Source organism: Heliangelus exortis, chromosome 19, assembly GCF_036169615.1.
Source record: "Heliangelus exortis chromosome 19, bHelExo1.hap1, whole genome shotgun sequence".
In the NCBI taxonomy this organism is placed as follows: domain Eukaryota; kingdom Metazoa; phylum Chordata; class Aves; order Apodiformes; family Trochilidae; genus Heliangelus; species Heliangelus exortis.
The window spans coordinates 4,516,135-4,534,609 of record NC_092440.1 but is presented as its reverse complement, the minus strand read 5'-3'; the positions used below and the strand labels follow the sequence as shown (position 1 = coordinate 4,534,609).

Genomic DNA, 18,475 nt, shown 5'->3' with positions numbered 1-18,475 from the left:
CTGTGGGAACGCGCTCCTCACACGGCTTCCTCCAGCCATGGGGGTGGGAAAAGGGAAAAGCAAACGAGGAAAAAAAAAAAAAAAAAAAAAAAAAGCGCAGCTCTCCCTTTTTTTTTCTCCTCAAGACAGAAGACAGACAGGAAATTGCATTTAAATTAATGCTTGTTAAAACTTTTCCAATGTTAATTAAATTAGGGAAAGACAAAGTAGAGGAGTTTAAGGAAAAAAAGGAAAAAATTAGAGAAGCCAATAAATTCCTACTTGTGTCTGATTGCAAAGTTACTTTTTTAAGTTTCTTCCCCCTGCCCTGTAGCCAGTTGGGCATCAGATGACATTTATATCCATAGATGGATAAAGGTAGGAATAGGGGCTTTTTCGTGTCACAGTCATCTGTGACAAGTCAGGTCTAAAAATCAAATGTGAATGACCATGTTCCCCTTGTTCCCCTACTGAGGGAGAAAAAACTCAGTCCTGGTTTTCACCCTTTCCCTTCTTCCCCAGGATGGCCAAGTGATCTGGGAAGGGGAGGTGGATGTACTGTCACATTTATCAACACAGATCTCCTCAGCCATGCATGAAGCCAAAGGATTAAAAAAATTACACTAGGTAAAACTACTGAAGAACTTAATCAAATTTTAAACTCTCAGGACTGTAAGGATAGATATGAATTCCCTATTAAAGTAAGGAAGATTGTGGAAGCACCGCTGCAGCTAATTAACAGTTTCTAACCCACCAGTTTCCAACCAGTGACTTAATGCTTGCTAGAGTCTGAACAAGTACCTGTTGAAGGGATGTAATTGCAGAATATACTCTATTTAATACAGAAGTCACAGTGCAAAGAAAAAAAAGATTAATTGCACCTTGCCTCACGGTGCTTGCAATATTTTTTTTCGTTGCTCCACACATTTTAGAGGAAGCACAGCAATATTTATTTGCAAATTAAAGCATTTGAGCCTGAACATCAGCATCACTGAAGCACAGATGAAATCTCAGTACTGAAACAGGGATAGGAAAGCTATTCAGCCTTCAAAGTGAGAACAGGAACTTTTACTGGAAATGATAGGGCAGAGAAAAATGAGAAGCAAACAATGCAATCCTCTTAAAGCAATGAGCTGCAATAGTGATTTTTGCAACAGTTGGGATGGACATCAACAGGCAAGAATGCATTCATCAAACTTAGGAAACAGGGTGCTGCAGTGATGTGTATGAGATCATTTGAGCCTATCCCTGAGGTCTGACCCCATGGATGAAGAAGGAAGACGTGTGCTCAGAATATATGGAGAAAGAAATTGCAAGGTATCAGAAAAGTCTGGCTGCACTAGAAAACAGACCTCCAGAACAAGTAGGGCTGAAGACAGAACTCTCCAAATGATCTAAAACCAAGAGTATTCACCTTCAAAATCTAAAGACATTTTCCGTAGTTTTAGAAGTCTATTCCCTTAGCCCAATGTGTGAGCAAAGAAAACAGGATAAAGGCTTGCTGAAAACAGTTAATGAACTTAAATCAAGAGAAAGTTGCCCTCCCTTAACTGTTATAGTTGTATAACTAAACAACTCACTTAAAGTATTAGTAACATCTGCAGGATGCTGAGTTTTGAATATAAACACTGGAAAAATGGCCACCTAAAAAAGTTCAAGTTTGGTTGGTCCTCAAAAGGGATGCTCTTTTTTTCTAAATCTTCCTGTAGGGTCCAGCTTTTATTCTTAAGACAACAAGCAGAAAACAAACCCATCATCCAAGAATTTTAATGTATCCAGAGAAGCTGAATTAAATACAACGGAAGGAAACAATTAAAAGGAACTGGTCTCTGTTTCCAATTGCCCTGAGCATTATGAATTATTATTATTACCTCTCAGACTAAAAAAGTATGATATTGGTCAGACACTAAAAAACAAATCCAGAAACTGGACAGATTGTCATTTAAACGGAAAATTTAATTTTTTGTGTAGGGCTTGGAGCACATAACTGGCACATTTAAAGACAGCACAATTTTATTTCCTAAATGCTTTTAACTACTTGTGGTTTTTTGAAAAAGCTTGGTCAGTATAATGAAATCAATCTTGCATTAAGCTCTTATTTCTCAAAGAATTGATGGTAAACAGAACATCCCCCTAAAATCTCTGACATAATTTCTTCTTTGTTACTGCTTCTATTAAGTAATTGGCTCTATTAAGACAATTCTGCTGGAATCTAATCTGGACTTTCTCTTCAAGCCATTTCAGACCACAGAACATGAAAGCAACTGAAGGACATACTTTCAGATAAATTGTCAAATTAGGAATAAACCTTTCCAGAGATAGTTGAACAAGGAGATTTATCAAACCTTGTCTCTTAGCGTTAATTATTAATTTTTTAAAGGTAATTCTAACAAAAGTAGTTAAGCAACAGGATGTTGACATAAAATAATTGGTGGAAAATACTTTCCAGACAGGAATAAAAAACAGAGTTAAAAATTTGTATGGTTTTTCTAGAGACAGAGCATAAGAATATAACATTTTACATAATCTTATAGATCAAATTCCATAGTTCCTTCTACCCACTGGATCCAGAACAAAAAAACCATTTCAGGCATGACTCAAGCTCCTGCAGAGTAGGAGCAGTTGCAACAAAATGAGTTTACCCTTGCACTCACATAAGAAAAAAAGAGTAAGAAGATTCTCCCTGAAACAATGTTGAAATGTAAGAGGAACAAAACAACCCATCAGTTTAGGCTGAAATACAATGGTGGTTAAAAGTAAGTGAACAGGATTTGAGTGTGGACCAGAAGTGCAGCCTCACAGTAAAGGCAAACTGTGTCCTGGGCTGGAGCACTATGAGCACAGCCTGCAGACAGAGGGATGGGATTCTTACATTCTGCTGGGCATCTGTCAGTCTACACCTGGCATATTGCATAGAGCTTTGGTCTCCCCAGTTCAAAATAGTCACTGAAGAATAAAAAAGGGTCCTGCAGAGAGTTACCAAGATGATTAGATAGATGGTTGAAGACCTTGAGAGATGAAGAAAGGCTGAAGGAATTTGGCTTATTCAGCCTAAAGAAGATTCAGGAGAGATGTAATTAGAGGCTTCCAATGCCTGAAAGGCAGTTACAGAGAAGATGGAGGTGCTCTTTTCACAAGGACACACATGGACAGGACACCATGCAACAGGCACAATTCTTTCCCAGAGAAATTGTCTGGATAAAAGAGGTCTTCACTATGAAAGAAACATTGGAATAGGTTACCCAGAAAACTGCAGTAAATTCTCTCACTAGAAACACTCTACATTGGTTAACAGGAGTCTGCATAACATCAATCTCAGGTTTCTCCCAACCTATGACTTTTCTAGACTTCACAATTTTCAAGTGGTTTTAATCAGTGTAGTGCTGATTTTGGATTTGTCTTCTATTGCTTTTTGCAATAATCCTAAACTGAGGGTCTTTCATAATCGTGAAAATACCTTCTCTTAAAAAGCAAGAAAGAGATATTAATAATTATAACCCAGAGATTCAACTTTCTTTCCTCCATGTTCTCCCAAAACCTTCACAGCTAAAAAACCTCACTAACACCAGAAAACTCCAACTATAGAAACCATGCTTTCTAACTTAAAGTTACAAACTAAGAACAAAGTTATTTAAACTGTTTCTTCAGGGTACATATCCACAGCCATATTCAATTTCCCTGAACTATGTATATGACAATTTGAGCAGAGAAGCATGCAGCAGAGCAGTTATTTCTCCACCCCTTGCTCTGCACAAGGATCAGAGGTTCCCTCATCCTAACTCAGTTTGGCTCACAAATGAGTTAATACATGGAGAAAATAAAAACATGTGTCTATGTCTGTTTTATTAGTTTATTAAATAAGTGGCTTGAAAAAGCAAAAGCATTAATATGATTCTGCTCTATAATATATTAAACCATTAAAACAAGACTCGAGTTTTAAGCATATAGACCTTGGCAGGCTTCTCATGGCAGAAGAAAATCACTATTAAAAAGCTTTAAAAAGCTTTTAAAGGCACATATACACATATCCACGATTAATCATGAAAAAGAATTAGAAAGGTAAACTACAAAATAACTGCTATCTGTGCTCCACTGAATCAGGATTAAATGATTCTTGAATCATGGATTAAAGCTGAGGCTATCAGTACTTCAAGCAGGAGAAAACAAAGCAAAATTATTTCTGGAATAGACTTAACAGCAGTGTCATCTACTGCCTCCTTAATCCCAGCTTCTGAAAGGGGAGAAAATGACCTATATAAACCATCAAACCCCTGAAATATTGACTGACAATGTTTCTTTCCATACTAAAGTGAGGATACTTTATCACTTTTGGGACAAAAAAGAGCCATAGAAGGAGCAGTCGTTCTGAAAAAAAGAATAGCTTCAGACATTAACATCTGAAACACTTGAAGAGATACAGACAGCTTCATAATTTATTCTAAATTCTGCTGTAATTAAGTCTAACAAGCTGACATTTCTCTTGTATCAGAATCCAATCCAAACAGAAAAAGGAAGCATGTCCTTCCTTAACTCAACAATTTTTGGCTAAAGCATCACAGCTTAAACTAAGAAGTGTTTTGTCAGTCTGACTCCTTTTACAAATCAACCAGACAGCATCAGGGAAAGCATGAACACCCTGGAATCATGATTTCAACACAGGCTTAACTTAAGCACAGAGTCTTGTCCTCTTTTTAGAAATTTGTAAAATATGATCTAGCTTAGTGTTAACAAAGACATGTATATAAAACCATCTATTTTTAAAAGAAGCAACATGAACCATCTTTTACCTTTAAGTTATTCTACACTCATTACTTGAGTATAAATGAAAGCATTGCTTGATTTCAAGGTGCATTCACCACAGCATTAGGCACACGTACATCCACAGTGCTCAACAACTTAACTATCTTATTGTTTATTGCTGCCATGTAGATAATGAGTTTTAAATTTTTACAATGACTTTGATCTGTATAGGAGGTAAAAATTAGGTGGTCTTTCCAGAAAAAGGCAGCATTGCATGAATTAGAAGAGAGGTACTACAAAGCTAAATTAATGAGGTCTTCCAGTATATCTATAATTAGGAAGCATGGAAAGATTTCAGAAAGGTTAAAAAATGTAGTCTATTCTTGCTGCTATCTTCTGACATTTGCTTTTTTGGTGTCAGCCTTTTGGAAGTGAAAATGAATTGAAATATTGCTGTAGGTAAGAATGGGTAAGGATGTGTGTATCCTGCTCATTGGTCCCCTTTTCAACATGAAACATGCATGCTTACATCCTCCTGGGGACTTTTATTAGTTGTGTACTCAAAATAAAGTAGTTGTATTGCAGCTAGGGTAAGTGCTCCTTAACAGCTGGATGGGATTAGCTCATGCTTTGAAGATATCTGGAATTTGAGACAGTTTTATGACACTGCACATATTTTAGAGGAGCCAGGAGGATTCTCTTCTTTCTGGAAAATGCAGCACTTGGCAATGTATTCTGAATCAGTATGTCAGATCCTGAGTAAAGCCAACAAATTTCAAGTATTTTGTGCCTGTACATCTGAAAACAAAAGGTGGTTTGCTCCACCTTTATCTAAATGCTTGATAAAACCCAAAACTTACCTTAAGAGAGCAGCCCTCCTCTTTCATGGCTTACGGATCTGTTCAGCCCTAAATATAATTACACTCAGTAACTGAGTGAGTCCAATACTGTCTAGACTGAACAGGCTCCAGAGAAAAGTTAATACAGAACCTGCCTACTGTTAGTTCTCAATGACCTTCTGCAGATCCCATTCTCCAAACCTAACACTGAAGGAGACATTCTGCTTCCACACAACATTCAGACAGCATATATGTGAAAAACAACAATATATACAGAGAAAGCCATACAGTTTTTTACATAAGATTTTCTCTTATCTTCATTGGCAACTTTAGCCTTATTTTCGTGTAAGAAAAAAATAGTAGATCTGGAACACAGGTAAACATGGTTTCACAACTACATTTTCAGAAATCCATTTATTCCCTTCTGAATTTGCTTGAATAAATCAAGAAAACTGTATAATGAAGCAATTTATCATAGCTTTTCTCTAACAGGGTTAAGTAGTAACTTGTTTGTCATAATGCATTTGCAAAAGAGAAAGGCTTAAAATTCCTTTAAAAATTCTGCTATGTGGAGCTATATATTTGTCAGATGTGGAGAGCAGTTTGGCACAATCATCTGTGAATGTGTGTGAAGAGCTTTCTGTAACATCTTCGAATTATTATGGGCTCAAATCAGAACTTCACCACGCTATGAGCTTTGAATTATTTAGCATTCATAAAATTTCAAGCTTCTAAAACACAGATACTAAAAACTTTTATTGAAAAGCTTGAAAGTAACTTCCTAGAGGGTATAGGGAAGTTATTATTTTATTTTATTTGAACAGAAAAAAATACTAGCTGTAGCAAGCAATTAAGTATTGCTGTATTCTCCACAAGAATCATTGGAATAAAAGAAATCTTCTCTCTCTGAAACTGTGCAGACCTTGGTATGCTGTTTTTTGTTTTTGCTTCTTAATTAGTATATTCAACACATGAAACAAAAAGCAGCTCAAAAACTACAGATGGCCTCCAAAGAGAACAACACTCAATCCATATGCTGCTGCTCATTAATAAGGGTAAGTCAACTACTTCAGACCTTATTTTTAACATTTTAAGCCACTGGCAGCTCACCTGTAACTCTGTACACTTTAAACAAAATTTTTGCAATGAAAGATGTGTATCTGGCTGCTTGTGCAATTACTATTTCTTAGTCTATCTACAAAGCAGGAATTCAACTATTCTTCAAAGCAATGCCAGGAGCAAATGTGGCTATGTTAGACATGGGGCTGTAACTCAATGTGCATGGTTCCACCTTCTCTATGAAATGGCAACAGCTGAAACAATTTTCTATAAATTTTTTACATATGTTTTTCTATAAATACTCATTTATGCATAAACAACTTCAGCTACCAGACATCACCTCCAGGTGAGAGAGAGAAAACAAGACCAAAAAAAGTGACTGTTGCTGACAACTGATGAAGAAGTAAACATATCTTCCCTTGTTGGCAAAGACATCCTTAAAAAATATTGGCTTACAGGGCTGAGTTTTACTTAAATAATGGTAGCTTATTGGATTTGTATTAGAAACAAGTAGATATGAATAACACAAAATTATCAAACAATATCAGCTCAGAGACAGCCAACTGCTGGTCAGTCAGCATGCAGGTAGCTCTACAAAGCATGTGCTGGCTCTTGCCCAGACATTAAGCCAAACAAAAGCAAACAGGTGGTAAAGAAGGAAAGCAGAAGTTCTAGTGATGGGAAATGCTGGGGTTAACAGGTACCCTGTCAATATTAGTGTGAGAGGGTAACAGGAAGAGAGCCAGAGTACCTTAAGTAGGACTGAATGAGGAAAGGAGAAGTTCATTATTCTGATGCTTCTTTAATGCTTGCCAGGTTTGAATCCATACAGTTGTCAAATAAACTTAAAACTAGATTTAGAATTAAAAAATCCTTTTCTGGTATTTATAACATTGTTGAGATACCAGAAAGCTGGATAAGCAGTATTCATAATACATTGCCAGATATGTTTAAAACATTAGAACACCACTAACATAGTGTTAAAGCATAATGGAATTTCAGGGGATGCTGAAAATAACCACATTCTCTACAAGAAAGAAATGAAAAATGAGTGTGCCTAAAGCAAAACATGCTTCTCAAAAAAACACCCTAATAAAACCTCAAGGAAGATAACATGAGGATATTGTCTTCCTCTTTCAAAAGAAGGCATGCACTGGCTGCAGAAGCTATATGCTGTGGTTTCTTGGTAGCAGAGAACCACAGCAGTTCTTGAAGCAAGTACATTAAGTCTCAAAACCTATTTTTCTACTAGTGTATAAATCTCAAGTAACTGTAAGCAGCAATCTATATGAACAAAAGCATGCTCATGCATGTGCACATAACTATAGTATGAAAAGTTTGGAATACTTTCTATTACTTTTCCTCACCAGATAAGGAAGTTGCCAAACTCATCTTTCATTTCAAGACAATATGGGAAAATATTTTTGCCTGCAGATTTGCAGGATTTATAAAGAAATATAACATCCTGCCTTTTTTCAAATGTGGAGAAGGAGAAAGGCTCTTTCAACAAAAAAGCTTAACCTCAGAAATAGCACCATTTAGTACTAGACGTGCCACAGGAAGAAGGGGGAGGGCTTATATCACCAGCCTGTCCATTGTGCTGCAGGAGGACTTTTCCTATGGATGGGAGATCATCCTGTTATGTGGCTCTCAACTTCCTCCTGCATTGTGAGGCTCAAGTCATGGAAAGAGTAAAGTTCTTAAACTGAGGATTGTGTTGGGAACTCAAAACACTTTCAATACAAGTTAACCAAACAAATACATCATGGTCAGACTATTAACATCCTGGTTTAGTTTGCTGAAGCCACTATTCTTTTGAAAAAATAATGTAATCAGGAGAACTCTGGATAGTTATCTTGTTAGTTCTTTTGGCTTCTGATAACATTTGGACTAAGTGAAAGAAAGAAGTCTGGAACCACAGTAGTAAGCCAAGTTCAAAATGCAAGACAATGCAACCTTCAAAAAACAAGCTGTCTGTAAACAGAGACTAAATGTGAGCACACTGAAAGATCTAAACAAAATACACTAATTACCTCTCAAAAATACCTCTGAAATCTGAGAAATGGTAGTCAAACTGCATTTGGGAAACATTAATTTTAACTTTAAGTTGCTACCTTTCAGCTACAGTGCTATATGTAGAAGGCTATTTTCAAGTGCCTCAGTAAGAGGTCAGCTGTCCCCTTAAGAAGAAAAAAAGAAAAGGTATTATCAACACGGAGCAAAGTGACTGAAGAACTGTTAATATTAGCTAGGTTAGGACTTGTAGCATGTGTTCCAAGAAGAGAGTACAGTACATACCAGTGCCATTGCAATCTATGCAGTCAACTGTGGAACAGCCTGGTTTATGCCACTGGCAGATTGTGATGTGTTGCAGCTAGAAATATGCTACGTTTACTGGTTCTACAGTTACCTGATATCCTTCTGTTTTTTTCTGGCACCACTTCAGCAAGGCATTTCTCTTGGATCCTCCATATTCTCTTGCTAGGGCAGACAAGGGATCTTTCCTCTCTTCCCTAGGAAAAGGCAAAAGGGCAAGTGAGTTTGTAGCTTCTACCTTGCAACAGAAACACATATAAAAGATAGAAACAAAGGATGAATTATTGTCACAGTGAAAGTATTAGGGTACAGCACTACTACCTGAAAAATAGAATACACAGAAATACCTTATATAGGAGTAATTCTTTCATTAGCAAATCATCCTTCCTTTTCCTTCAATTTAAACAATTTTCCTAGGCCTTTCAACCTGAATGGTGTTTTCTCTAAGAGTTCAGATAATTAGACTCACAATATGGTAAGTTCTAGCTTGAAACATTAAGCAAAATCAAGTGACTTTATTTTGTATTTAGAAAGAGAATAAACTGATACTATCTCGTTTGCATCTCATGGCTGATTACAAATGTCACCTTGAAACAACAAGTTTGCACTTCAGCAGAACACCATTATTAACAGAACATTTGCCTGAGCTCTGGAGTTCTTTAAAAAGGGGGGAATATCTAACTCTGTTGATCCACCATTTAATATACTGGTACAACAATGATTAATGATTTTTCTTTTTTTCTTTTTCGAGTAAGAATGCTCAACTACCAATAAAAGCTGTCAATTAATTTCACTTAGAGTCTGACAAGCTTTCTCCAATAATTTTTCACAAGATTTCCTCATCTGCCTTTTGAAAAAAGCTCTATGCAGATGTAAATCAAGAGTCTCACAACAGCCACAAAGATGATAAGTTAATCTTTTGGCTTCAAAGAGACAGAGATTGCATACATTCAGTCTCACATCTTGACTCTTCTTGACTTTTTGTTCTTTACAACCCCATTTGGGACTGAAAAGAGGGGTGGAATGTGGAAACAAGTAGAACTTTCAGTGGATACTCTGCTGCATATTTACCAGAGGAAGAGCAAGCATTCAGAGAATGTGGATTTCTCCATGCATGTGAGAACCAGAGACTGTTCCATCTACCAGCATCTATCACTCAATGCATAAAAGATAACTTATGCCAACATACAATGAAATGTTCTAAAGGCACTAATCTTAAGTATATGTATTGCAACTTGCTCTGCCAGTCTCAACTGAAACACAGAGAGAAAGGTCTCAGAGCTAGTTAGAAAGAGATAACATTTGAAACATTAATGGAAATACTTGCACAGCAGAACAGGCAATAGTGCCTTGTAGCACGAAAAACAGCAGTGTCTGCAAACCTAACTGCTTATCTCAGAAATTTAACATGACAAGGAAGTTGCTAATTGTGTATTTTAACTATGAAATAAGTAATCTGAACAGGTTACTTTATCTAAACTTCATAGGTACCACAGAGACAGAATGATGCTTCAAGAAATTCTGTACTTCAGTTCTTAAATATGTACATATTTCAGCAAGCCAAACTGGTGTATTTTTTTCAGCAGTGATTGAGAAATGGTTTGACACATAAAACTTAAAAAGTTAGTATACTAGGTCAACTATATTCCAAGTCTAAGAGCCAACAAAGTTTCAACTAGAACAGAGAACAGTAAGCTTCCAAATATTTGTTTCAATGAACTACATCAATAACTCATTATTTTACAACAAGTTTCAGAAAAAAGTAGGGGAACAAAAGAGAAACCTGATCACATAAACTGAAGGCCAGCACTGCCATTCTGAGGAGGGTTCCAAACAGAGTGCACACCCACTGTTGCAGATTCCACTGCTAAGTCTTTTTGTAGTGCTTAGCATTGCACTCAACAGTCAGGTGGCATAGTGATAGTGATAATGATAATAATTTTAACCATTTTAACTGCACAATTTTACGAGGAAACACCACGCTGTTTCCTACATTCTGCAGGTTGCCATCAATGTAATTTTATATATCACCAGTTCAAAGTTCACACACGTTTTAGTCTCTTTATTTTTTCTCTATGTACTTGGTCTAAATTTAGGTGCTAAACACACAGCATTAATTGCTACTGGTAAAGCACCCACAGATCTGAACTCAATTTAATTGCTGCATAGTGAAAGGACAGCAGCACTGAGGCATGCCTCAGCTGATTTCAGGGAAATAATTTTCAACAGCACCCACAGCTGCAAATAACTTCACAGTTCTGCAATGTAATTATTACATATTATGAATGTCTCAGAATATTAAGAGTTTAGTATTTCCACTGTGCAAAACTGTTGTCAGGAAGTTCTGTATTACATGGTCTTCTGCCCTTGTCCCTGTCTATGAAGCAGGGCTAAGTATATACTTGATTTTCATAACATGAAGCTAAAATACTTTGAAGTGCTTTGACTGACAGAACTATAGATTAGAAAAGTTAAAAAGATAAGTCTGTGATACATTTTAATCTTACTAATGAAAGGGGATTGCCTGACCATTTCTTATTTGGACCTGCATTATGACTTAATCTGTGAAACAAACAGCCCAGGCCCAGTCACTGGTGGCTATTTAGAAGACTTGGCAGTGTCTGGAGTTAAGACCTGGTCACACTGCTTTTTGTCTTCAGCTATGGGTACAAAATTTAAGGTTTATCATGCAGTCTCCCTGGATCCAACCCACTCTGAAAGATTTGTTCAACTGGCATAAGCTCATTTCTTGAATTTAGCTTCATGGTACTATGAATTGGTATGATTCCATTATTCAGTGACATGACTTCATTTTTCAGGTTTATTTTTTCAAGGTTTCAAGCTTTATTTTTTCAAGGTTTGGTACCAGCCTCAATCTCCAAAAAGCCTACTTCTGGTCTAACTTTCAGAAAATACACTCATCTGCAGAAAACACTTCCTAAAGCTCTCAAAGATTGCTGTTCTACAGGTAGCAGTAGAACCTGCAGCCTTAGTGCCAACGTTGTGCACTAGATATGCAGACAGATACCCATGAAATTAACACTTTCCAGTGCACTACAAAAGAAAAGGATTTTACCTTATTCGACTTCTGGTTGTAGGAGTGACTGATGCTGTTGGAGAGGATGAGAGTGACAACTGTGGTGAGGTGGTACCCATTGCCATGAGAGATGCTGGAGATGCTCCATCAGGTGCACTAATATCCCGTTTGATTTCTTCACTGCTTCTTCGAGACACTAAGAGAGAAAATACCAATGTATTTATCATTAGAAAACAATCACACCTCTTCAGAAATGTTGCTAGGTAACATACAAAAACATTTATATCTATTAAATAATGTACAATGCTGCATTTTGTTCCTAAAAAGAACAGTCCTCCTATTTTAAATCATTGACAATGATTGTCTCCACAAACAACAACAGAATTGCTGAATTAGAGAATGATAAGATGCTTCTCTGCCTCACTGACTCAAAAAAAAAGAACAACCCAAAAAACCCAAACCTACATGCAAGCAGTAAAAGGGAACCACCATGAACAGTTTCTTTCCCCACATATACCTTGCACATCAAAACTATTCTTCAATACCAAGAAAGATGACAAAGTCATCTCTGTTACATACAATTCATACTCCTCCATCTGGTAGGTTAAGTCTGTACCTGCATCACTAAGAACACTAGACAAGCAACTAAAAAAATAAAATTTGCTTCAGTTTACTTGATGCAATAAAAGAGAGTATTTAACCACTGGACTTCAGTTTGTTTCCCCAAATACTTCAACAAAAAACTTGGGCAGTGAAAAATAAGCTGTTCCAAACATCCAAATAGTGTTTTTTAAAAAGACAAGAGCTTGGTAGTCTGAATATCAAAGCTCTCTCTTGAAAAAGAAAAGTATATCTTTAAGAACATAATTTATCTAATCAACTAAAAAGCATAGTATTACCAGAAATAGATTTGGCACTTTCCATAGCAGGTACTCTTGGTAAAGATGCTGGCCTGCTGGTGGAAGATGTTCTCAGCAAGTGTTCTGGACAAAAAAAGAGAACATAATAAGTGAAGGGTCCAGTTAAGTGTCAGATATTCAGGACTGAGTCATGAATATTTTCTACCAGTGCCCTAGTTTGACTGTTTTAGTGAGTGCAACTGTATTTTATCTTTATGAAAGAGAAGGCCTAAATATGCTCATTACCAATGAAAGGCACTGTGGGTACACCATGACCTTCCTAATCCTTCTCTTCTAAGGCCTCTTACTAATCCACTTGTCCTGGTCTATAAAAACTAAACAATTGTTAAACCAAAAGACTGAGCAAGGGATCCCCATTTAGCACATGGCCAGAAATATCCAATATGCCATTCACAATGTGGGTTGATAAAGCAGAAAGCAGATTGGTTTGTCCTTCGTGATTTATTTTTTTGTTCTGGTTTCTTGGGTTTCTTTTCATTTTATTTACCTCCTCCATGCAGTGGGGTCAAAAAGGTGCCTCTGCACTTTATAGGGAAAGATTCATTCTGCCTACTGTCAAGGAGTAAAATCAAACTACATAAGAAATTGATTTCATTAATAATTAATAGTTTTTCCAAACTATTTCCTATTATTTAAATCTTACTTCAAGTAAAAACAAAAGGTTTACATACTCCTATGTAGAAACATTTATGCAGTAATTTGAATACAAGAAACCTATGAAAATGAAGAATGAGGATTAAAAAAGTGAAACACCACTCACTAGCTGAAAATCTGACAGTAGAAAAATACACTGTTACAAAGATACTTAAAAATATATACAGCTGTAAATAGGAATTCTGCCTGGCACATTCTCTACTGGAATGGCAGTCCTGCTCTGCATTAAAAGACTTTAATGAAAACAGAAAAACTATATAAGACATACCATTCATTTTCTGTTTAAGCTTATGTCTACCCATGAACTCCGTAACAATTAAAGAATTCTTAACTATCTTCTTGGAAAGGCATTTCGATGTTCCCAAAAATATCAAAGTTTCTAAAATTAAAACTCCAGCTGCATTGTACAAATAACCTTAATATGCATTCAAGAAAAGCAAGAAGGAAATCTGGCACATACAGCCTATTATGAAGTGCTACAAAAAAAACCCAAACAAAAAACCAACCACCCTTTAGAAAGCATCAGACCTCAAGAATACCAAATTGAGAGGAAATATTCAGCCTGGAGTCATATGGGGATTATCTTGACAAACATCTACAAAAAAAAAAAAACCAAACCAAACCTAAACCAGGCATAAATCAGAGAGCTACACCCAACACATGATAGCCATTCATTCTCACAGGAAGAGCACATTGTGAGCAGTGTTTTGAGAGACAAAACAAAGTTCACAGGACAGGGAAATATTGGGAAACAGATAAATCAACACTCCATTTAATTCCATTCAATTTTTTTCATGTAGCTGCTGAAGATTCAATATTTATTAAGTTTATATTTTGTTATTCACATGCAATGCAATAACAACCAGCATTCTTGTTTCAAATGGGAGGAAAAAAATCCTAACCACACTATACATAATGTAACACAGAGTGTGTATTTTTAATATCTGGAAAACAGTTGCAAACCATGGGCCTGAAATAATTTTGTCCTCATTGTCCAAATTACTTCAGTTTATGCACAGATCAAAACCCACCAGAATAATGCTGAATCACGAGGATGCAATCATGGGTTTCTTTATGCTATGCCACCATGTGTGATGAAACAAATAATGAAAACCTGAACCTGAAATATTCTATGATGCTATGAAAATATGATGGTAATAAAAGAAGTAATATTACATATTAATCTCTAGATACTAAATGGTAGAAAAAAAAAAAAAGCATTGCTAAAAACAAAGTTGAAATGAACTTGAATCAATACCTTGAACAGGGATTTCAGCATAGCTTGGTCTTTTGTCTGTCAGTGCAGCAAGAGGTTTTGAAGCTGATATTGGTCCACTTATAGAATGCCTCTGAAATGGAAAAATAATTGTGTCAAACATATTCTGAAGATAAAAAAAACATATGGAATTGCAGAAAGAATCCATTTCAGAAATTCAGACAGCATTACTGATTGAAAAGAAATAGAATAAGAACCTTTAAAATACTTAGTGGAAATGGGTATGCCCCTCTTTACCTGTTGCTTCTGTCAATCTGAGAAGTTATACACACTATGCACTGACATTGCCACATTTACTTCTTTAATCTTAAACCTGATTCTCAAACCAATGTTGCAAATGAAGGTTGGGATTTCCCTTGTACTTCCTGTATTACTTTTCACCTTCATTTGTGTTTTGTTTGTACAAACCTGTTCTGGTTCAAGTTGATGTGTTTATTTAACCTAATACAACCCCCTATATGTAGCCAAGATTTAGTGTTTGATTTTTGTTATTAACATATGCCTTTACAGCTTTGTGGCTTTTCCTGGAAAATTAGGATAATAATAATAATAATAATAATAATAATAATAATAATAATAATAACAATAACAATAACAACAACAACAACAACAATAATAATAGGGATTCTCTGAACTGAGGACAGACATTTTTTGTTAAGTATTTGTCAAATATGTAATGAAATACAGACATACTAGGATCAACAGATATTTTCTCAACCACAACCATATTCCTGATCACTTTACACTTCAGTAGGTTCAGTGAGTACTTCACACCAATGTCATCTACACATTGCAATTTGAAAACAAGTTCAAAGAAAAAGCAGGACATTCAATGGTGACCAGTGAATCCAGAATCTACTTCAGAGAAAAAGAAGGTACTCAGGGAAAGTGACAGATACACTTCCTTGTCCTCATATTCCTCACTGTGGCATCTGCTTTGGTCACTCTTAGCAGCACACCAGACCAGCTGAGCTCTGGGCTAACCCAGCAGGGTTGTTTTTGCATTCTGAAGAGCATTCTCTTCATACCTCTATTCCTAAATTGTTTAGTAGTATTGCTAAGTGCTGTGGTAAATAACAGAAAATAACAGGTAAATAACTGCAGGCTTGGACCTGAAACCAGAAAACTGTTTGTTTGTTCTCAGTTGCAATACTGCATCCAAGAATGTATCTCTTCATTCATGCACCTATTACTGTAAAGACAACCAAACAAAGCCAACAAACACTGAGAAATTCCTAACATGGTCCAACATAAAAATTAAGTGATACACATAATTCAGAGAGGGCATATTTGATGCATCTCTACGTGGAGAATCTTTTTTGCAACCCATCCATCTTATCATAATATTAAAATTGTGCCAGTTCCTCATTAGATGCCCATGTAAATATTTCCTCTGTGACAGAATTCAAAAGCAACTAAGATTAATGTTAATGAGCACTACAACACCCATTCAGAGGTCAACCCTTCCACCTTTACTCAGGATCTTAATCTGCAGCTGACTTCTCTAAATGGGAGCTGATAAATCAATTCACATAGTGACAACTTATTAAAATTTTGCCTTTCAATTGCAAGAAAGAGCAAAAACCTCAACAAAAATTATACAAAATTTGCATAAAACAAAGCAGTAGAAAACAAAGTTAACATGAAGATAAGGAAAAGGAAAATATTATGAAAATCGATTTTGAGCCCAAACCCTTCATCTCATGAGCTGAAAATACTCTTTAAATGCCATATGCCTGGGGTCACAAAATCTAGTTGTCTTTTGGGCAACTGCTTAAAAGAAAACCACCTATCTTCAAAAACTCAATAGAAGCTGTTTTCAGTTACACACCCTACCCTTTGTTTTTCAGGCAATTCAGTTTCCCACTGATGAGTATCCAGCTGTTAATGACTTGGTTCTATACCACAAGAAGAATTCAAAATTCAAGTAATTGTGGCAGATTCAGAAGAGAGCTTGTAAGACAGGACTTTGCTTCATGGATAATTTACAGGTAAATAAAGTGAAATAAGCCTTAGGCTTCATCAAAAGGTCTTCTGTCTGCCAAAGCTCTGGTCTAGCCTTTTAGGACATGAGATTAAGTATGTCTCTTCCTACAGGAGCACAGAAAGAAACAGTAATATGAAGACAGATCAATAGGAACCAAGCATCTGTTAGAGAACTTGTCACTTTTAACTGCTTTAGAAAACTGCTGTCAAGAGTGACTGAGCCACAGGAAACAGCAGAAGCTCTTACAGAAAAACCCAAAAAAACCAAACAAGAAACATTTAATTGATTCTCTTCGCTCTGAGGCTCTCGCTCTGCTTTATGAAATTCACTCTTAAATGAATAAAAGCTGCACAAATCTGAGCACATGGGAACAGTCACTCTGTTCCAGGTACTGTTCCTAGAGCACTAGAAGCCCATATGGATATAGATTCTTCAGCTCACACAGCAAGGATTTATTACCAAAACATTTTGATGATGAGTAGGAAAAAAAATAAAAATCAGGTTTTGGTACTTCTGCTGAGTAGTATCTTGAGGGTAACAGGAGAATTAGTGACACTGAAGGAGCAAAACATAGGGCCAGATTCACAATGACCTGTATCTGTTTTTTCCTTGTTGGTTTTTGCAAAAATCTCACTTCATGTGGCTAATAAAATAATAAAGTCAGCAGGGATCCACAAAGCTGAGCATTAGAGTACTGATGATGCAATCTCAGTGTACCTAAGACTCCTGTAGCAGCTGGACAAATGGACAAAGCTGCAGAGGGGACACAGGACAAAATACACAGTACAACCAGCAACTGGCCCAAACTCTCAGTACAAAATGAACACAGATAATCAACTCACAATTATGTCATTCCTCTTGGGTCATGTCTGATATCAAAAGCCCAAGCAACATTGCCAAGTATCCCACATTTGTACTGATGATTGCTGACAGATTCTGCACAGATCTCAGTCCACTGCCCAAAGGGGATTACTGCTGTTTCCGTGCCAGGCACAGGACTGACAAACAGCAACTCTAACACTATGGAATGCAGACAAAGTCTTCCTCCCATACATCTTAGTAGCACAGGAACAGTAAGGGTTGGAAGTATTTAACAAGAACTTCCAATTTATGTCAAATCTTTTATTTACAACACGGTTCTGAGATAAAGACTTTTGCTAAAGTGGACACTCTAGTAATTACTTAGTTGAGGAAACATTTTAGCATTGTTTCCCCACAAAATCCATCACTATTTGCATATTACCACCTGTAGTTTCAAATGCTCTCCTTTAAAAGGAACTAAGTGCAGCCACAAAACACCTACCTGCATAGGGGACACAGCAGCAGCTGGGGGAGTTTTCATGGGACTTGGGCTCAGGGGAGTGCGAGGAATGGTGGCAGCAGCAGGGCTTGGAACTAGCAGAAACACAGAAAGGAAACCATCGTGAACATTGCACCATTTTGCAGTGAAACAGGAGAATGGGTGTTACAGCAAACTCTTTCATTGTATTTTACATTACTAGTTTTATTAGATGACATCTTTCAGAATTTCAATTAGTAACGCACTGCAAAATCATTTAAAAGAATGCCTACACACTTGCTCCTCTGTAATTACATTAATTTTGTCTTGAACATATCATCTATGGTAAAAACATAGTTTACTGGGGGTGGACAAGGCTAAGGAGCAGT

General features: G+C 36.5%; 1 protein-coding gene across 5 annotated transcripts in view; it reads right to left on the bottom strand.

Moving 5' to 3' along the window:
- SPECC1L (sperm antigen with calponin homology and coiled-coil domains 1 like) overlaps positions 1-18,475 on the bottom strand; it is a 98,235-nt gene that overhangs the window by 47,383 nt on the left and 32,377 nt on the right. For all 5 annotated transcript variants that reach the window (XM_071763266.1, XM_071763264.1, XM_071763267.1 and 2 more), the window contains exons 9-13: positions 18,111-18,202; positions 14,803-14,893; positions 12,870-12,953; positions 12,010-12,166; positions 9,028-9,130 (exon numbers count right to left, since the gene is read on the bottom strand). In XM_071763266.1, coding sequence (XP_071619367.1) covers positions 9,028-9,130; positions 12,010-12,166; positions 12,870-12,953; positions 14,803-14,893; positions 18,111-18,202 — 527 coding nt within the window. The remainder of the gene's footprint in view (positions 1-9,027; positions 9,131-12,009; positions 12,167-12,869; positions 12,954-14,802; positions 14,894-18,110; positions 18,203-18,475) is intronic.